The sequence below is a fragment of the Lycorma delicatula genome, chromosome 1 (genome assembly GCF_047948215.1).
Source record: "Lycorma delicatula isolate Av1 chromosome 1, ASM4794821v1, whole genome shotgun sequence".
NCBI lineage: Eukaryota > Metazoa > Arthropoda > Insecta > Hemiptera > Fulgoridae > Lycorma > Lycorma delicatula.
Window position 1 is genome coordinate 276,342,035 of NC_134455.1, and position 20,895 is coordinate 276,362,929.

The 20,895-nt window shown below is 30.8% G+C and overlaps 1 protein-coding gene across 1 annotated transcript in view; it reads left to right on the plus strand.

Annotated features, from left to right (window-relative positions):
* LOC142318314 (uncharacterized) overlaps positions 1-20,895 on the plus strand; it is a 366,759-nt gene that overhangs the window by 180,174 nt on the left and 165,690 nt on the right. Inside the window, exon 2 of the mRNA XM_075354887.1 lies at positions 68-273. Within this exon, the coding sequence (XP_075211002.1) occupies positions 68-273 (206 nt within the window). The remainder of the gene's footprint in view (positions 1-67; positions 274-20,895) is intronic.

Consider the following 20,895-nt stretch of genomic DNA (forward strand, 5'->3'; position numbering starts at 1 on the left):
TTATTATTTATTTGAACCTATTAAATAAAAAATTGCTGTGCTTAAAATAAGATTTCATTTGTTTCAGATTGTGTGTGCCTAAGAAATGTTAGTTTGGAGAGTCCAAGATACGTCCAAAAAGGAGAATCTGCTGTACTTATTTGTCATTACGATCTTCAAGGAGCAACTCTCTACTCCGTAAAGTGGTACCGCGGGCAGAGGGAGTTTTACCGCTACTGTCCTTCAGAATCTCCGGCAACAAAAATATTCCCTTTTCCTGGGATAAATGTTGATGTAAGTATGTTGTATCTTAATTGTATGTTCCTATCTACTACCTCTTTCACTATGTATGTGAAGTTCCATAAAGGCTTACAACGAGTCACAACCCGCTCACAAAAATGCCATACCTAAAAGCTGTATACAATTGTACACAATTCAAAAGGGGATAGTTATTGACCGGCCTCTTCAACTGATAAAAATGTATATTATTGGAATAACAACAATAAATGTTTGATACTTACTTACCGGTTTAATTTTCACGTATAATATCGTTAAAATTAAATAATATAATTCGTTACCTTGGTATATCATTCATTAATAATTTAGGAGTACAAAAATTTACAGAAAAAGAACGGTTAGATAAAATGGTTTCCTGTCAAATCATTAAGAAAAATTAAGATCAACTCTTTTACAAGCTCCAAACATTTTCATAATGCTTATACATTGTAGGAGTTGATAAAAACTACACGACATTTAACATTGTTTTCAATCTACTGATAGAATAGTGATGTATTTAATAGATATCTAAATTTGACTAGATTTTTTTTTTTTTGTATTTATAATCGGGAATAATGAAGTTTCAATGATGGAAAATATTTAAAGAAGTTGTTTCTATTTTTTACGTGTTTTATTTTTGAATAGTTACATGTAATAAATATGTACAATTCTTTCACTTCGTTTTTAAAATAAATTGTAGAAATATATTATATATACCCAATTATTTGTAATTATGGGTAGATGATAAAAAACCCGAAGATAATATTACGATTTTTTTCTGGGTTTAAAAAGTTATCATATTACAATAGCAGAGGTCTCACAAAAATTTTCACCATTACTCAGCAAGCGATATTTCATTCATAAAAATTTATAAAAAATTAAGATTCTGGACCCATTAACAATGCAAAGGAAGAAACAGATGTAAATATTTGCTATTTCTTGGTTGAAATATTTTATAATATTTTCTTTTTTTATTTGTTCGTTTTTAATATGAATTTATAAAATAAATATTTCGTCATTTACTTTCTTAACGGTTTACAAATGAAGATCGGTTTTTATTTTATCATATTCAATACGTGCTCGGCAACCTAAACTGCTTATGTGCTAGGTATGACGCGAAATGTGACGTATTATTAAACAAGACGATTTTATATATATATATATATATTTTAAACTATGGTTTATTGTACTAATTATAAAAATTTTTTTATTGGATTAGTGAAGTACGACATCTAATGAAATATGAGTTTACTGAATATGTGACATATACTGTTATAAATATAAGCAAAATTTCAGTTGTTAAACATACCTAAACCGTCTGAATACTTTAATGCAGTGATTCCCGCGACACAACGGAGGGTCGCTCAGTCTTGTGGGGCGTGACACGAATTTAAACATTTTAAAATAAATTTTATACCATAAAAAATCTTTAAACAATGTAATTTATGCTTACCATGATACCTTAGACAGATTAAATGTATTTTGAGACAGAGTATACAGTGAATTCATGCAGTAATGCCGAATTTAATATTTTCCTTCCGATAATTTTGAGTGATGGTGAAAACCTGCATCAATCCTTAGTTAACTTTTTCCACTTGGTGATAAATAAAGTGTTCATTTTTGCCACATTGTGGTATTCATCCCTCAGAGAAAGGATTTTTCAAGACTGAGGGAAAGTTTTGAAAACTAGTTTACATAAAACAAGGAAAAATGTCTGCAGAGGTTAATAATAGAGCACCTAAATGCGTTACAAACTCCAATAACAAAATACTAGTTCTTATCTGTTTTGTTCGTTTCAAAGTTATAGTAGGTAATTTCTTCTTTTGGTACATCTAGTGAGAACAACATGCAAATCGACTCTAACCTAACTGTCAATGAAAATATGAATTGTTTAACTTATCATGCGATTCTACCAAGAAAGCAAATTTCTAGAACTTTAGTACAATCCTTTTGATTTATGCGTGAAGTCAGTAACTCACAATCGCAAAAAAGAGCCGTAAAAGTTTTGCTGCCGTTTCCAACGTCACACTTGTGCGAATCAGCTATTTTTACAATCGAGGTGGGAAAATTTAAACAACAAAGGAGTAGACTGGTACATCTTGAATTTGATTTACTTGCTGGCCCGTCGACCATAAGACCAAGAGATGATGAAATCTGTGGAACACACCTAGCGCAGGCTTCACATTAATTTTTGTGGTGAGTTTAAAAAAAACCAATAATGTGTATGTATATATATATATATATATATATATATTAATCGGGCTTTTGGTACAGGTAAGTCGGTATTCCAGGCGTTTATCTTTGTTCTTTTTTGATGCCGCATGGCATGCTGCTTTTATTTAAAATAATTCGCCCGCTTGAGTGTTAATATCGGTCTATTTACACTGGATGTGTGATGCTTAGAATTAGATGCTGCAGTACGTACTATTGTTATTACCAGTGCTTCATTATTATTAAGCACAAACAAATAAGTGTGTCGCAATATCGTAGGCGTACAGTGAAGTATGTTGTCGGTCAAGGAAGGTTGGGAACCACTGCTTTAAGGAATAAAAAAATATACGGAAAATATAAGCACGGTTTTTTTTTGTATGGAATATTCACAAATTGAATAATAATATTAAAAAGGGGCTGACAAGCATCTAGAGATATGTTAGCAAACTTACACGAAAGTCTATTGTTCCTGTTGCATTATATTATTACGTACCTTGATCTTAATACTTTCCAAAAATTGACAAATTCGATCAGTTCATGTTCATGACTTTGTACAAATAAAAATAGAATTGAATATAAGATAAAATTCACTATAAAAGTAGTGTTGTTATTAATAAGTATTTTAGTCTTCATGGTGCAGCTTCAATAATACTGTTCTTGCTAATTTAATTTTGAAAAAAAGTAGCACTGCCTTAAGCAAAACGGGGTTTGATTAATATTTAACTCCATATATATTCCATAAATCATTTTATTAACTTAAGACTCGTTTAATTCTTCTGATGTAACTTGCTAATGTCCGGATCAAAGTGTTGAAGATTGCAGGATATTTATTTAATGAGGTTAAAAGTTGTTTTATTCCAAATAGGCGTATATAATCGGTCATTCCGACTCCGGTTTTCGAGACCTTTATATTGTGAGTAAAATAATATAGAAATTTAAAAATTTTAAACTTTAAAAAATTTACACGATTACTGATTGATTAATTCCATATACAACTACATAACTATACAATTATTAAATTATTTTGGCTAGAAATGTGGATCATACCCAAGTATTAGGAAAAATTACTAATAAGTATTATGACAATTTGTAGACTTTTGTAGAACAGTTGTTTTTAAGATGATTAGAAAAAAATTTTCTTACTCTTCTTTGCTGTGTAATGAGATGTTTGAAAAAAATATTTTATGTATCTTACCGTAAAATACATTTCTAATTTTTAAATAAATTTTATGGATCAGAAGTATGTTGCTCTCTAGACAAAAATACCTCATCTCCGGAAGTATTGTGAATTTAAAAAATTCTGATTTTCTTAAATGGCTTACGTTTTTTACTTACGTTAAGAAGCTTCCCAAAAACAGCAAAATTTCACCCAATTTACAAAATAATATTTTTTATAATTACATTCTTGATAAAATACAGGTTACAATTTCTTTAAAACTTTTTATCATTCCATAAGAAGTCAAATGTATGATAATTGTAAAGAAAATAAGGAAACTGTTGTATTTTTGCTAATACTACTAGGCTTTCTAAAGCTTAACACGTGTGGGGTGATAAATAAGTAATAATTATTTTTAATAAGTTATAAAAACCTTAATTTTATTGCTGGATTTCAGCGGTAAGGAACACAAAATGACCTATAATAGCTATAAAATGATAAACATAAAAAGTGACAAACATTAGTGATAAACCTAAAAAATATAAAATTAAATTAATAAATTGATTATATAAAGCTAGACTGTTGGAATATTGTGTAGTAGTTATTTTTAACACTGTAGTAGCTTCGTTTTTAAAAAAAAAAAAAAAAAATTATTTTTTCATCTTCTGAAAACTCAACATTTAAAATTCTATGTCAAATATTTACTATTAATTTTACATTTTATACTATTAACTGTTCCTCTACATCAAGGAAAAGTAACAAGAATAAAACTCATACAGAATAAAACTCGTCAGATGTGTAGCTAAATATTTACTGATAATCAAGATGTACATCACTAGCACTTCAATTTGTCATTATTTGCAATACAATTTCACAAGTAAGTTAACTACATTCAGTTAAATGATGTTTTAGTTAGAAGTAAAGAAATTTTTATATTTTATAGTTTCGATGCTAGAATTTACTAAGAAAATTTACAAAAAAATATATTTTGCCTTAAAATACTAATACTCCCGTGTAATTATTTTTTCCTCAGATAAAAGATTTTTATAACATATTGAGACACCAACCACGCAAATAGTATAGCAATTATTATGCTATTACGACTTAACCGATCACCTAAATAGTTGAAGATTACTTTTTACAACCCATAATTTTCAAAGATAATTATTTTAAAAAATTAGCAAAACTAATATGGATTAGTTTTGTAATAACCACACTAATAAAAATGTTTATCTTTTTCACTCGAAAGTGTATTTAAAAAAAAAAAAAAACGATGATAATGATAAAGTGTTTTAGTCATAGGGAATTCAAATCACTTAACTATGTACACGAAATTGTAACGAGAAATAAACACTTTTAAACATTTTATAACTCTTAATATAATTAAAATTAAAGTACATACAAAGCAAACAAAGGAATTTTGCTTTAAATAAAATACGTACAATTTCCAAATTATTTCGTATAAGAGAAATTGATTGTCATCAATTAAAAAATAAAATTAAAATAATCTAATTTTATAAAATAAAAAGAAAATAAGACTATTATTTGAATTATTACCAAAAAAAAAAAACGTTTTGAGAAAATATGCCTACAAATCACACCCCAATATTTATAACTTTCCAGACATGTTCTGAAAAACAACGCTCAACTCTCTAGCGCTGTTTTTTCGCTTCAACTAATGTTTAAAAAAATACTTAACAAGGTCGATGTTGTAGTTTATAGAGATTTAAACCTAGATTACTTGGGCCTATTGTATAGGCACATTTTACTAGCGACACTAAATTTACTTACACGAAACTGAAATCAAGGTAGTGAATTTATTACCGAAATAAAATATTTATTTATTTCTATGTTATTGTAATTTTTATCTATTCTATATTTCATTTGCACGCAAAAATATTCATTGCAAATAAAATTTTAATTAAAAAATTTATGGTATTTACAAAAATTTACATCATAAATTATAGATAGTAGTACTACATGTAGCCTAATTTAAAAATTTAAAACTAATTTCATAAATATAAAATATTTTAAAAAGGATGATTTTACAGTCAGGACAATTTGGTCTTCGCCGAATACATCTTTCCCATGTGAACAGTATGTTTTCAGTATTTTTTTTTTTTAAATCTCAAACTCTGAAATATTTACGATTACTTTGCGAGAGGATAATTAAAGCTTTGGATTGGTTAAGATATTGTTTCATTAGAAATAACAACTTTACTTATCATTTCTCTTCGGATCAAAGAAGTGGGATTCTGAGCCTAATTGTTTGCTCTCTTATTGACAACTGCCAATCAAAATAAGGAAAGGATTAAAGTTACCTTCTGAATAGTTGTTTCTGTAGAACTTGTGAAAAAAATAATAGATAAATTATAATTATTGCTGGTCTGGTGTATTGTAGAAAACGTATTTGGACTACCGTTTTGTTTATTCTTACCCGTATTTATTTCACGTGCAATCAATACTAGTGGTAAATAAATTGACTTTTCCAAAAAAGAGAAAGTAAAGAGTATTATTAACAACACATGCAACAACGCACCTTGAACCTATGCACTAGTAGCTCAAAATGAAGCACGGTTACCTGAACGGTTGTGAGGGGTATCCAAAATGAAGGTGTAAGAACATGATACGGAACGCCCTGGCTAAAATATATATCATTATTATTATTTAGTTTAACTTTTTATTAGTATAAAAACAAGAATATTAGTTCTATTCAAAATGAAAATTAAATTATGTTAGAAAATAACATTTAATTCCCATGACTAATTACTCCCAATACCTGATCTACTTTACGAAATACTTGTCTGCAGCGTTGTTTTCAAACACTGTTTACCAATTCTGTTTTCAATAATTTCTCCTCGACCTTCTTTTGTTTCTATTAGCACGTAGTGCCACTTGTCATATAAGTTTAAAGAGTTTCGGTAACTAGTTAACAAAGAAATTGTGAAAACTAAACCATCATATTAAAAACATTATTCCAAAGAATGGTTTTCAAACACTTTTAAACGGGACAGTAAGTCGTTTTATTTAAAATAGTAAATTGTATATTTGCTTTTATATTAGATAATATTATATTATAATATTAGATTATATTAGATAATATCAATATTTTTGATCATGGTATCATTTTGTCTTTAGACGATATTTTTGCATGTGTTGCTTTCCTCATCAATTACCTACATCTTAATGGGAGGGAGGAAGTCTTTATTTCCTTAAAACATTAATACAGTTAAGTAAACAGACTGCCGTGTCATAGATACTAGTACAATTCGAGTGAAAAATGAAAAGTTCAGACAAATAAATGATAAATTAAAAGAGGGTTGCACTCCGTCCTGCAGTAGTTAAGAGGGAGCGAATTCAAAAATCAATCAAAAGGTCTGAAGAAAAACATGAAAACCTTTAGAACTTCAGCTATTAGGTCTCTTATGCTATTTAATACATGGGTAACAGCAAAGGAAATATAGAATAAATTTTTTCTGAGGAAATGTCCCTAGTTACTGCTGATTATGGCTCTATTTCATTTTTATTGAATGGTGAATTCTTTAGCAAATATTATTCATATTATTATTAAACAGTAAAATACTACTTGAAGTTGATGTTAGATAGGTAGGAAATTTTATGTCATTAGCAAACAAATACCTTATCATATGTACCAATGTAAAAGGAAGACATTATAAAATAACCACACAAATCTGTTAAAGGTTTTACGAAAGAAGGCCGCGTCCACTCTGGTTGCTGAGTAAATAAAGGTTACAAGAATATATAAAGATTAAAATTTATATGTTCTTTTGTAATTATTGAATAAGAATATAAGGTAAAATAATTTAATACTTGTAGTAGTAGTACAGTAGGTAAAGATAAAATGATGCTATGGAAATTATTGAACAATTATAGAAAAAAATTACAAACTTTAAAGAATAATTACCTAAAAAAATATTTGAAACGAAAGGGTGCGACCAATATTTCGGTTTAGATAAAGTAAGTCACTCAAACCTGTAGGAAAAATTTGAGAAATATATTTTATGTGATAAGAGCATCATATTTTACAATAATTCATAAAACATTGTAAGTAATGATAATCTTTTTCTTTTTTTTTGTAATGAAACATGATGATCATTTATACTTTTTTGTTTTAATCTTTCACGTGAATTAATGTTGCTACATCATTTACACTGAACCGCAGTTTAAATCTCTAGACAGGAAATTATACTGCAACAGATATCTAAATTTCTTCCACCTTTTTTCTCAGTAGTAAGGTATACTAGCGTATTTCCAGAATTTCATGTTTTCCTTCAAGAAGGGAAAGTTATAATTATAAACAATATTCCTGAATGCCACTCGAGAAAAAAAATTTGGTAACACTTCATTCCGTAAATTCTCCATATCTCCGGTGTAATAAATTTCAAACATCTCAATTTTATTGATATTACTAGAATATAAATCTCTATAAACAAGGAAACCTTTATAAAAATTCTGAAAATTTAATATTTCTCCACTAACAACATATTTTTTACTTTAATAATTATGAAGTGAAGAGCTGGTATTAACTTGAAAAGTTTAAGTAATTTGTTCTTTCTAAATTTTTTTCTCACGGTATTAATTAGCTTTTTTCAGTAAAAATTTATAAGAAAGTTTTCAAAAACATGTAACTAGTAACAATATTTATTAATTTGCCTGTTCTGTCTCATTTTAAAGACTTTAATCGATTAATTATTCTAACCAGTCTCAGCTGTACAACTGAGTATATCGTCTGGACATTTTGATAACATTCTGTCTATTATTGAAGACTACAATTGATAAGAGAAAACTCGAAAAAGAAGCTTTCCAGCGACGATTCTTCGTCTTTGACGCTCAGTGCAAATAAATTCAGAACAGAACAGCCCAGAACAGAAACATGTTCTCAAACATAAACATAATTATGTCCCAACAGAAACATGGCATGTAAACGCTGCATTTGAAACAAGTGATAAAACACTTTACTACTTTGCAAATAAATTTGACTATTTATCTTTCAGTCTTGAAGATGTACAGGAGAAAGAGAAGAAAGAAGAAGAAAAAAATAGTAAAAAACAAAAGGCTCCTTTATATAAGTATTGTTAAGATTAATCATTTTTGTTAAATATACTGTAGAGAAAGATCACAATCATAGAAGCTAGAAAATTAGAGTAAAATGAAATTAATGCCCAAAATCATACTTCATTATCGCTAAATTTATAGAGACCGTAATGTTAAATTTTATACTTACCAATTATCACATAACAGATGTTTTAGGAAAGTTCTGAAAGGTATGCATTAAACTGTTTGTCTCGATGATAATAAACACAAAGTAAAGGAAACGGGGACCACACAATGTTACGTATTCAAAATATATGACGTAAATTTCAAAAGAGCTGTTAAATATATTTTTTGGTGACCTTAAACGGAACACAAAGTCACAGGTATACTTAACATTCAGTATTTAGTTAATAATGAAATTTCTTTTGAATTGGCCCGTGTTAAAAAAAATGTTGTTAAATACCAAAGGTGCCTATTGTATGCTCAATCAAAATCACACTTTTTAAATGCGCAGCTGATCACCCTACGCCAACTTTCCAAAGAACGACAGAAGTAATCCAGAAAAATATATCTTAAACAGTATCTCTCATCCACCAACCGCAAAAGATATTCTGTTATAAGGAAATTAAAAAATTAAATTTCCTTAAAGTAGACCCAAAACATACGTTAATCGGAATAATAAAATTCAACAACTATTCAAAGTACGCTTAAAAACATCCGACATTTCTGCAAGAAACTAATGATAGTTAAACGTACCATTCTCACTATTTTCCTTAAATTCTGACCATACGCGTCTTACGGGTAAAATTGATTCCAGTTCATTTGTCAATGAAAATATTGACTTGAGTTCAACTTTTCCATTAAGTCCTACGCCATCATCATCACTTCACTTCTCAACAGATTCAAATTCTAATCAATTTATCCACAATTTATAATGATTTATATTACAACAGTTAGAAAATCAAGCGGGACTATCTCGCTTATCTAAATGCTTACTTTCTGCTTCACATCATATCAAACCTGCTAACTTAGCTAATATAATGGTTTGAAATCTACCAAAGCTTTGTGGAATGCTATTGAGCGGACCATCACAGCCAAGACTTTAAAAAACTATTAGGTTACAAAAGGTAGATATATTAGTTAATTCAGAGAGTCACCTCTCAGACGCATGATTTCTTTATAATGTTGAGTTGCACGAAATATCAGTAAAATCTTCCGATGGTCATACGGTCCGACGGATATTCATCATTAGTAATAAAGATCTCTGTTGCTCACAAAATTCAAATGTGTGAAACAAATCAAAGCAAGTGTGACGGTGGTAGAATAGTTTGGTCTTTTACAAATATTGGTGACTTACTTTCCTTTTAGATACAGATTAACTCAGAATGTATGAAAACTTAAATCTTAAAAATATTTTCGGGTTTGGAGTTAATTGCTGGAAGTATACAGAAAGAATTACCACAAAATACGTGTACAATTACTTTGATTTTTAATGCAATTCCCACAATTTAATTTTTCCTGGATCTATGAAAAATAACAGAAATCTTTTAATAACCAACTAAACCATCTAATTATATTACATCATTCGGCCAATTTTCTTGTTACCTGTACTTTCAAAATTTTCGAAAACTTCACTAAAATATTAAAACCTTTTTAAATTAAAACCAACTGTAGCTGGTACTCTAGCTTTCGAGCAGGTCATATTCGTCGAAAAGGTTATAGAGTTGTTTCTATATTCAGACGCTAACATTTAGGTGACATCTACCCTTTGATAAATTATGGTACACCGGCCTTCTTTTTAAAATGAATAAGCGTCTACTTTATCAGTATTTTAAAATTTTCAGTTCTTTTTAAGTAAGAGTTGTTTCAAGATTAAAATTCCAGGCAGAATAACTCAATTATTTTCCACAAATGCATATGTTCTTCAAGAAAGTATTCTACCTTTGATTCTGTACTCTTTATGCCTGTTTCTTTGAACACTACTACAGCAGCTTCTACTGATGATATCAAATACAGGCAATTCATTGATGTAAACAAGCGTTATAAAACTTTCAAAAACAATTAAAAATCATTGAAGAATGGCAAAGGTTGGTATGTCCATCTTCATTGATCCCCCGTATGACCCCGAAGGGGAAGATCTCACCATGTGACGATTCCGGTTGTCACACCACCCCCTTCGTGACTAGTCCTGATGCGCTTGACCGGAGATCATCTTCTGTACACTCAGACTGAGTAACATCTCTCAGTTAAAAGCTTGGCCACCGTCAGGATGCCACTGATGCAATTGCCACGAATGACATTTCCATCGGTGAAAGAACATACTGTCAATAAATAGAAAAAAAACCAAAAACAAACTACTTAAACGAATAGAAACGAGTAGAAATCAAATATTGAAATTTTGAGCTATAGTACTACAACGAAATAAAACGAACATCACAAAACAACAGAAAAAAAAAAAAAAAGAAGCAAAACTACAGAACGTCTATCTTGGCGGCAAGAGAACGCACAAGCGGTTCCTAACCAACCAGGTAACTTGAACTCCCCATTCTACAAGCCCCCCAGAACTCGCTGAAGAACCAAATATTTCATGGATTTCTCCAAAATTGAACATTGTGGGCCCGAATTTTCCAGTTAACATTTAAATCTAACGTAGAACCAATATGCCTGAGCTGTCTCACAGCCTATAATCATCTTTCATCATACCGATGACAACATATAAAAATTAAAGTCATCATCTAATATGCCACACCACGGACACAGACTCTAATCAACCGAACCGAAACGAGCCACCCTATCCCTAAAAGCACCATGGCCTGAAAGAGACTGACTTATATACTTATTAGGAGACACCCAAGAGGCGCCTCGCAGACTCCACAAATCAGGGACAAGACCGACATATAACGCCCATAAAGTAATTGAAAATAGAGGTACACAGTTGAGTTCACTCTCCGAACAAACATTGCCTAACTATTACACATTTAGCCACCAGGTTCAGTTTCGGCAAAATACTGTTTTTTTCACATTGATAAAAAACTTATATGAAAAACTCATTGAGATAAAAAGGAAACAATTGAATACTAAATCTTGTCAAACATATTGAATTCTAAATAGAAACTTAAAATTATATCTGAACAAGTTAATAATCTATAAAGCCGTACTTAAATTGATTTGGATTTGAGGCATCCAGTAATGGGGACTTCATCTAAATCTCACGTAAGTATTTAAAATAGTTTCATTTCAACGCTTTACTCACCATACAAATTCACCTCTATAAATTACAAAAAACATATATATCGAGACTTCAACATACCTACAGTCGAAGAAGGGATCTCAAGATTTGTTTCAACGTACCATTCAAAATTCAATAACCATCCAAACAGTGACAAAACTCGTCGTATACGGAGTTTACATCCTATTAATTATTTTTTAATTCAGGACTTCTAGATGGCCATAATTATTGTTGGGCTTTCTTCCTTCAAGACATTTATGATCATTCATCTCATCTTTTCATTGTTCCAAAGAAAGATGTATGTGATTAAGTAAAAAAATATCGAATTTAATCTTATCTTGTTAGGTTTATTCCAAATTTTTACAATAATATAAATTTCATAAATTGAAAACTAACTCCTCTAAAGAAGGAAATGTTTTAAAAAAGTTACCAAAAGTTTATTTTAAAGGTTTTCATTTTGATATTAAAAAGATTTAATTGCAACACGGGTATTATTCATCACAGAGAGATGATATGATCATCACAGAGTGATGATAAGATTATTGGTAAGGTAAAAATAATATTTCACTAAATACATGTTAAATCATATTAAATAAATTGCCTATGTGTAGAACACATTAGTATTAGTACTAATTAAAATTACAATATAGTATTACTCGAATGTTGCTGTACGGTTAAGTTCTATCATATTCGCCAAGTTCTGAAATATATTCAGCTGCCTACTGCATTATTTTTCATGTATTTATTGTACATGCACGCAGGAAGTCATTAGTACATAAAATTGCTTAGTGTGTTGACTACATATTTCTGAATAAATGTTTGTATTCGGTAGATATATTTAGGTTGTCTTTAATTAAATATACATTTAAGCTTTGCCACAATGCTCTCGTCATATTGTAACCCACAAGCATGTCACGCATTCCTTGAGAAAAAGATAAAAAGGAAACTACATACTCAAGTATGTGAAAAAAGAGCAAGTTGAATTACAGTAGATTTTTAAGTGAGAGCACTGAAAACTATAATGCCTATAAAGTTCTTAGTGGCATGCACTCTACTACCAAAATTTGTATGATTGCTCAGCTGCAATATACAATATATTATTCCAATAGAGTTTTTATTATCAATACACAAACCGGCATATTTTTTATAACTTTCAAATGGAATAAACAAAATCATACGTACATAAATTTTACAGTTATATCTTTCTTAACGTTTAACATGGAAGAATCTCGTTGCGTATTTTTACTAGTATTGCTTTCTTTATGTAATTTTATTTATAGATGATGTAATTTAATTTTTAATTTTTTATTTATTTAGATAATACCTTTGGACGCTTAAGCGTAAGCACGTAGATAAGTGCAGGCTTCTATTTGTGTTTTGATACAATCAGTCGTACACTGACGTTAATTCTGTTCACCTCTTGTTACAATTAATGACTGACTTCTTACAACTACAATACCTTAAACTGTCATCAACTATAATGTAGAACTAGAAAATTAAAATTTTTAATCAAGGAAAACATGGAGTAACTAATGTTTTAACTGGTAAATCCCGAAAGCAGAAATTATGGAAAAAATAGAAGTATGTTTAATACTTTTATTAAGATAATTTTATTTTTATCCAACTGTTTTTTTTAAATATTATTCTGAGTGTATAATACACAAGTTGCATTTTTTCTGTAATTTAAATTTAATATAATGCAGGTGAAATAACATTATAAGAAAGTTGATATGTTATACAAATTTGTCATTCTATATCAACTTACTTTAAGGAAGCTCACTTTTGTCTTAATTTTGTAACAGTAAAATTTAACAGCAAAATATGGCACTTTATATTTAAAAATAAAGAAGGAAATGAAGAACATTTCTTTAGTACCTTTTCGATACTGATCTGAGATTAAAACTCCAGCTTGTTTCACCCAAGTTACAAACACAATATTTGCTTACCTTTAATAATAAAGAAACTTTCACTCTCTTTTCTAAAGTATATTTTAGGATAAGAAAATTTATATACGTTTAAAAAATATAAGGTTTTACATAAATAAAGTTCGATCGTTAATCTCATCCATCCTCTTTGCTGAGTACGTTTAGTAATATACCAATTAAAATAAAATAAAAAAAAAAAACAAATATTAGTAAATGAGTTGTAAACAAGGGAACAACATATTTTTTTGTTATCTGCTTGTTCAGTAAGGCATAATTTTGCCTCTTTGTATAAATTTCTAAAGAAAAAAGAGCAACCTATGATCTACTTAGTAATTATTTGTCTGAAAGCTAAAATATACTATTATTTAATATTTTCTGCTTTACTCGATGAAGTAATAATGAATTCATACTTTAAAGCTGGTCCTTTTCACGTAATTTTGTTGTACTAAATTTTCTATTACTATCAAGAAAAATTCTGATCGTAGTGTATAATGTTTTTATATTGAAAGAATATTAATACAACTTCTTTCTTTCTTTCTTTTTCCTGTTTAGCCTCCAGTAACTACCGTTTAGATAATTCTTCAGAGGATGAATGAGGAAGATATGAATGAGTGTAAATGAAGTGTAGTCTTCTACATTCTCAGTTCGACCATTCCTTGAAATGTGTGGTTAATCGAAACCCAACCACCAAAGAACACCGGTATCCACGATCTAGTATTCAAATCCGTGTAAAAATAACTGACTTTACTAGGACTTGAACGCTGTAATTCTGGACTTCCAAATCAGCTGATTTGGGAAGACGCGTTAACCACTAGACCAACCCGGTGGTTTATTAATACAACTTAGATTATGCAAAACATAACTCGAAATTTTAGATAAAATATTTGCTTGCAAACAAGAGCTACGCAACAAACAAACCGGCTCACACATCAGCACTGGGGCATACGTATGCATGTGTATATAAAAAACATATGTACCACTTACGTTCATTACCCAACCACTTACTCGATTATTTGTTTTTAGCTGCTACACTTTATTTATAATCGGTTTCATATCTATCTAATCGAAATCATAAGTAAATAGATTGACAAGTAATGACACTAATGAAGAGTACACAAGGATATTTCTCGTGAAATACCGACTGCAAAGGTTTACATTAGTTCTTTTTACAACGATTATTCACGACGAGTATTCAACCGTAATAACAAAATACATAAAAATAGTTACAATGAAATAAAAAGCAAAATATATCCTATTGATTACAATAGGAAACAAATTATTAAAGGAGTTCAACAAACAAGTGATGCAAAGAAGTAAAACCAACAAAAACAACAGAGTGTAGAATGACTCATAATTTAATATCAACAGACGAGAGTACGATTGCCACATCCCAGTAGTTCTCAGTATATCAATCCTCCTCACATAATTCCAATCTGCTGCTGAATTCTCACCCGTAAAGCAGATACATAAAAGTAAAATAAAAATATGAGAATCTAAATCCAATATAACAAACTAGGTTATCGGGAAATATTGATATTTTTGTCCTAAAAGCTAAAATCAATCGCTACACATCATATGCCAAGTCCAACACGTATAGCCTTTCTAGAGGTCTAGTGTCCCTGCTGTTGCCCTATATATTAAATTGTATGTGATTCACATGTTGATTTTGTTTACATACTTAATGCTCGATTTTCTCACGAATGGACGGTATCCTTATATATTCGAAGATCTAATCATTTCTTACAAATCATGACGCTTCTGTTAAGATCCTAAGCTCTTTGTTGTAGAAGGTCTGGATGATCTCAACGTTGCTAACATTACGTGACGTTCCCCATACAAGTATGCCGTAGCTTTATTAGTTTTAATAATAATTTGTATGGTAGTAACTTATTTGATAGAGATAAAACTCTTTTACATGATCTTCTTCTCTTGTTTTATATGTAATCTTTCCGCGTAAAACGATGATCCATTTGCAAACCAAATAACGTACATGTTCGTATGCGGGATGTAAATATTATCCACGTGGACATGTAGACAATCATATCTCTTAATCGTAAACGTTACATGTTGTGACATAGCCAGATTTAACTTTATCTTCCATTTACATAGACATTTATTGACAAGATTAAATGCAGACTGTAGTTTAATCGAGGCAAAATTTGAATCATCGTCTACCGCCAACATAGCCATATCATCCGCAAACAATGTGACTGTCACAAAGTTCAGACAGGGAAAACCTGCAGTGTAGATTAACTACAAGATTAGACGTAATCCCGAATCTTGTGGTACTTCTAAGAGTATCGAAAAAGCTATATAATTCCTGATTATGTATAAAAAGACTTAAAAAGTGTTCTTCTAGGTTGTTACGTAGTACTAAATAAAAAGATTAATAGGTTTGACTATAACTTCTAAAATAGACTGGATAGCCAGACCTTGTCAAAGGCTTACGCACCTTTAGGAAAGCCGCAAAAATAAATACCTCTAAATAAATAAATAAATACCGTTATAGTAACAATTCTATAAGTCAGTTCAACAGTCGTTTCTAAAGCCAAATTGATGATCTGGAAAAATGTCGTTGTTTATCAGAATCGACCACAGCCTTCGAAGGAACAGCCTCTCAGAAACATTTGGAACGGTAGGTAGTAAACTTATAGGGAAGAATTTCATTGACAAGCAGAATGGGGTTAGACTATTTAAGAATTCAATAATTTCCTCCTCGTCACCCTCTCAATATTCGGCCATTTGTTGTCGCTTCAAGACCACAAATTTGATGACCTCAATACCCCAGTCGATAGAGGAGGTCGGTGGAAAACACACACACACACTCGTGTATGTATATATATATATATTTCTTGTGTGCGTGTGTATGTCACTGAACTCCTAAAAGGCTGGACCAATTTTGATGAAATTTTTTGTGTGTGTTCAAGGGGATTCGAGAATGATTTAGATTCACAATTTGGTCCACTGGAAAATTTTTTTTTTAATTAATTTTTTATTTATAAGTAGTTGTTGATTTTGGAATGTTTTAAATTGAATCCGGCAGACTGCGCTACCACCGCAGTATCGAATATTCAATAATATTCTATTTTAATTTTAGTTTGTCCCGACAGTTGGTGCTGCGATCAAATTGAGAAAAATATTTTGTAATTTTGTGTTATTGTGTTACAAAAAATCGCGAGAAAACAGTTTTTTAATAAATAAGAGGCTAATAAATCAGATGAAATGTAAACAAAGGAAAACCAATCAGATCAATGCAAGATGGCCGCTGTCAAACACAACGACCAATCACAAAGAGCCCGTATGGCCGTTGCCAATGTAAACAAAATCACAACTGATTAAGTAACAAGTAGGCAGCACTGCTATCGCGTTTAGAATTGTGCACGTATTGAGAAATATTATATTATTATTTATTGAAATAACGTTTTAAAGTGTAATTAAAAAATATACATTGTGCAAATTTGAAAGGTACAGTATTGAATTGAAAATGTTTTTTAAATTTATTTATGTATTGTTGATCTTGGGATGGTTCAGGTTCACAATTGGGTCCGGTAGGACCAATTGCGATCGCGTTTTAAAAGTTTTCTTTTAATTTTTGGTTTATCAGTCAAACCCGGTAGTTGGTGCTGCGATCGGATTCTAGGAATTATGTTTATTTTGTTGCTTTTTCGCATATCAGTTACTTGGGTCGTAGTTTAGTAGTGTTCTTACATTAAAATTCATATTTAGAGAATAGCTTGAATTAAATCCGGTAGGTAGTGCTGTTCTGACAATTGGATTTATTTACATTCTGAATTTTATAAGGTTTCGTAATGTTTTGTAAGTTTCTTAATGCTCAGTATTAATTGTAATGATTTTGCAGCCACAACACTTTTCGTTAAAAAATTATTTTCCACCGAATACTGTGATTAGTTAGTGGTGTGAATTAATTCCGATAGGTAGTGCTGTTGTTTTGCCTTTGGATTTATTTACATTCTGACTTTTATAAAGTGAAAGGTTAAATTTTGTTAAATTGCAAATGTTCAGTTTTTTAAGGTTTTATGAAACTTTCAATTGTTGTCATTTAATCTGTATGTATACTCAGATCTAGCAATAGCAAAGCATTGCCGAGTCTGCTAGAATTGCGCGCTTATTGAGAATATTATATTGTATTATTATTTATTGAAATAACGTTTTAAAGTTTAATTAAAAAATGTACATTGTGCAAATTTTTCAAAAGTGCAGTATTGAAGTGAGTATTTTTCATGAATTTTAATGATGTATACACGTGCATTCAATAACAATCAACTTAACCTACAAATTTAAACTGTCAGTTCTCATTTGATTCTATGGAACTTACGAAGTATTGAACGGCTCTTTGAAAATAAAAATTTAAGTTTGTAAAATAAATTATTACATTTATAAAATTAAAATATAAGTTACTTATAATATAGTTTAAAGCATATTTAAAAAATTGAATTTATAATGTTTTAGCTGATTAATTTTATAAAAAGTTTTTCTAAAATTATTTTTAATTTACAATTATCTAAAATTTGGTAAAATAGATGTTAAAATAAAGAATGAGAAAAATTTCCACTAAAATTTTAACTACGTTGCTTTTTTACAGTGCTTTAATTTTTTTATTAATTGATTAATTAAGCTGCTACATGGTTATGAAACATCAAAATTATTAAAAAAAAAAAAAAATATGTAGGAGGTACTTTTTTAGAATGATGTTAAGTGAAAATTAGTAGTAATGCGGTTGAAAATTTATTAATTACACTAATTATTAATTTTACGACGTTTCGTTTCACCATTGTAGTGAATAGTGTCACCAACTGTTGTTTGAAGTGAATTGGATCTTTCTAATAAATAAGAACACCTTCCTACGGAAGAGACAGAGGAACAGTTTAATCAAAGAGAATCTATTAAACCACCACCAATAGTTTCATAGTTACAGACATTTTGAAACTGTACGAGTTGTTAGTAATAGTCGTAATTAAATCAGAATATATTCTACAAATGATAAATAACAAGTAACAGAGAGTGATCATGAAGGACTTAGAGGCTTACAAATTGTTATTCGATTAGTCAGGGACATTCATGAAAAGATATTCAGTGCAATGCCTTTTGTACAAAAAGCTAACTTTAATGATAAATTTGTCAATCAGTTTAATGATAAACTGATAGGGTTTAACTAGATGTTTTAATCATATTATTTAACTAGATAATTATCTTTTTTTGTAAAGGTGGGTAATCCAATTTACAGACGCCGTATGGGAGTGTCGGGATCGCTAATAGGTTCCGCAAGATGTTGTTAAATGTGTATTTGTACCTGCGCACTACCGACTAAACCTACATCCCTAGCTACCCGCCTTTCCTGGAATTTCTTAAAAAAGCATGACACTTCTGTAATTGAGTGGGGGGGGGGCGATGCGCCTGCTCACACATATTCATATACCACAATGCTATACATCACCGTCCAAACAATACATATCAACAACATTACGCCTAGAAAACGTTTCCAAAAACAGACAATAGAAATCATAATCAAACAAAATCAAATCAAACCAAAACATATATATAAAAAATCTAACAAAGAAAACTCAGACTAGTTCACATCAAACACCACATGAGCAAAGAACATAATTGCAGACAATAAATCAAAAGTTATCAAATCAGCCCCTTGTCATTATATGTACAAAATCCCACAATCATCCAGCAAGATCGTAATAAAATATAACTATGAAAAAAAAAGTTTACATGCAAAATGTATTAAAGTGTAAATAACATGAAAAATTATCGTCTCAAAATATTACTTATTCACCATGAGGCAGGATTTTTACGGTCACCATCAGTTGCATAAAAGGAGTGCCCTCAGCCACTTTGCACTCAGACAACCCCTACGTGAACGGGGGCCTCCTAACCACTGAGCCGAGAGCCTGTCCTCACACTCGCCCTCTGGCGCCATTCTCTGTTTCGGGTCTCTTCATTAACGTGTAATTTTCGCATGACAGTTTTGATGTAGTTCTCCACCGCTCGCCATTGTGCTTCGTCATGCAGAAGTATCCTTTCTGTTTCTAAATAGGGCTAAATATACGTATTCCTTTCAGTCTGCCCAGCATCTCATTTCGAGCATCAGCACATCTAGGGCATACAAAGAAGATGTATAAGAGGGTCTCCTCTTCTTTGCATTCCTGGCAGGTGTCAGTGTGGTCAAGTCTAAATCAATGCAGGTATGATCGGAAGCCTACATGACCCGCCAAGAAATATGTTAGTTCATACCATAATGAGCCATGGGCTTTACGACATCACCCCTTGATGTCTCCTATATGTTGGTGTGTCCATCTGCCATTCGTGGACTGATCACATCACTCATGCCACAATTGTGACGTCTCGTCCTGTAGTTCGACACATCTTTTGTTCTGTAGGCAGCGGGTACAGTTCCTTTAGCCTACAGTGCTGCGTAATGATGAGGTCTATGGGCGCCAGTTCAGCTAGGACCTCTGCCGCTTCTCTTGAAACCATTTTAGAGACCGATATTATCCGAATTTGGAAGGACTACATTTTTCTTCTATATTTTGCATATTGTGAAACTCCCGATCAGAGCTGTACACCGTACAAGAGGGTTGAATATAACTATTCCTAAAAGAGGGTTTGTCCAACCACAGCCATCCACTCACTACTTATCCTGTCATAAGATGTTCGTAGTTTGTTAGCGGCATCGCGTCGCGTGTCCACCTTCACAACTAATGCGAGGTAATCAGCATATCCAAAAAGTGTCACCGTTTTTGGTAGAACAGCAGTGAATACGCCATTGTATGCAGTAGTACAAAGAGTCGGTCCGAGGACCGACCCCTGTGGGATACCTCTATCTAAACTCCTCTCAGATGTCCCACTCTGCACCTCACATATCAGTGAGATAGAATCTCGCCATCCGGCATAAATATCCAGGTACCCGCAGTTCTTCCATTGATCTTATTATTGTCGAATTCAGGATTGAATTGAAAGCGTTTCTGACATTCAGAGTGGTAAGGGCGCAAACCCTGCCATTTCCTCTTCTCAGTACTCTTCTAGCCGCTTGACAG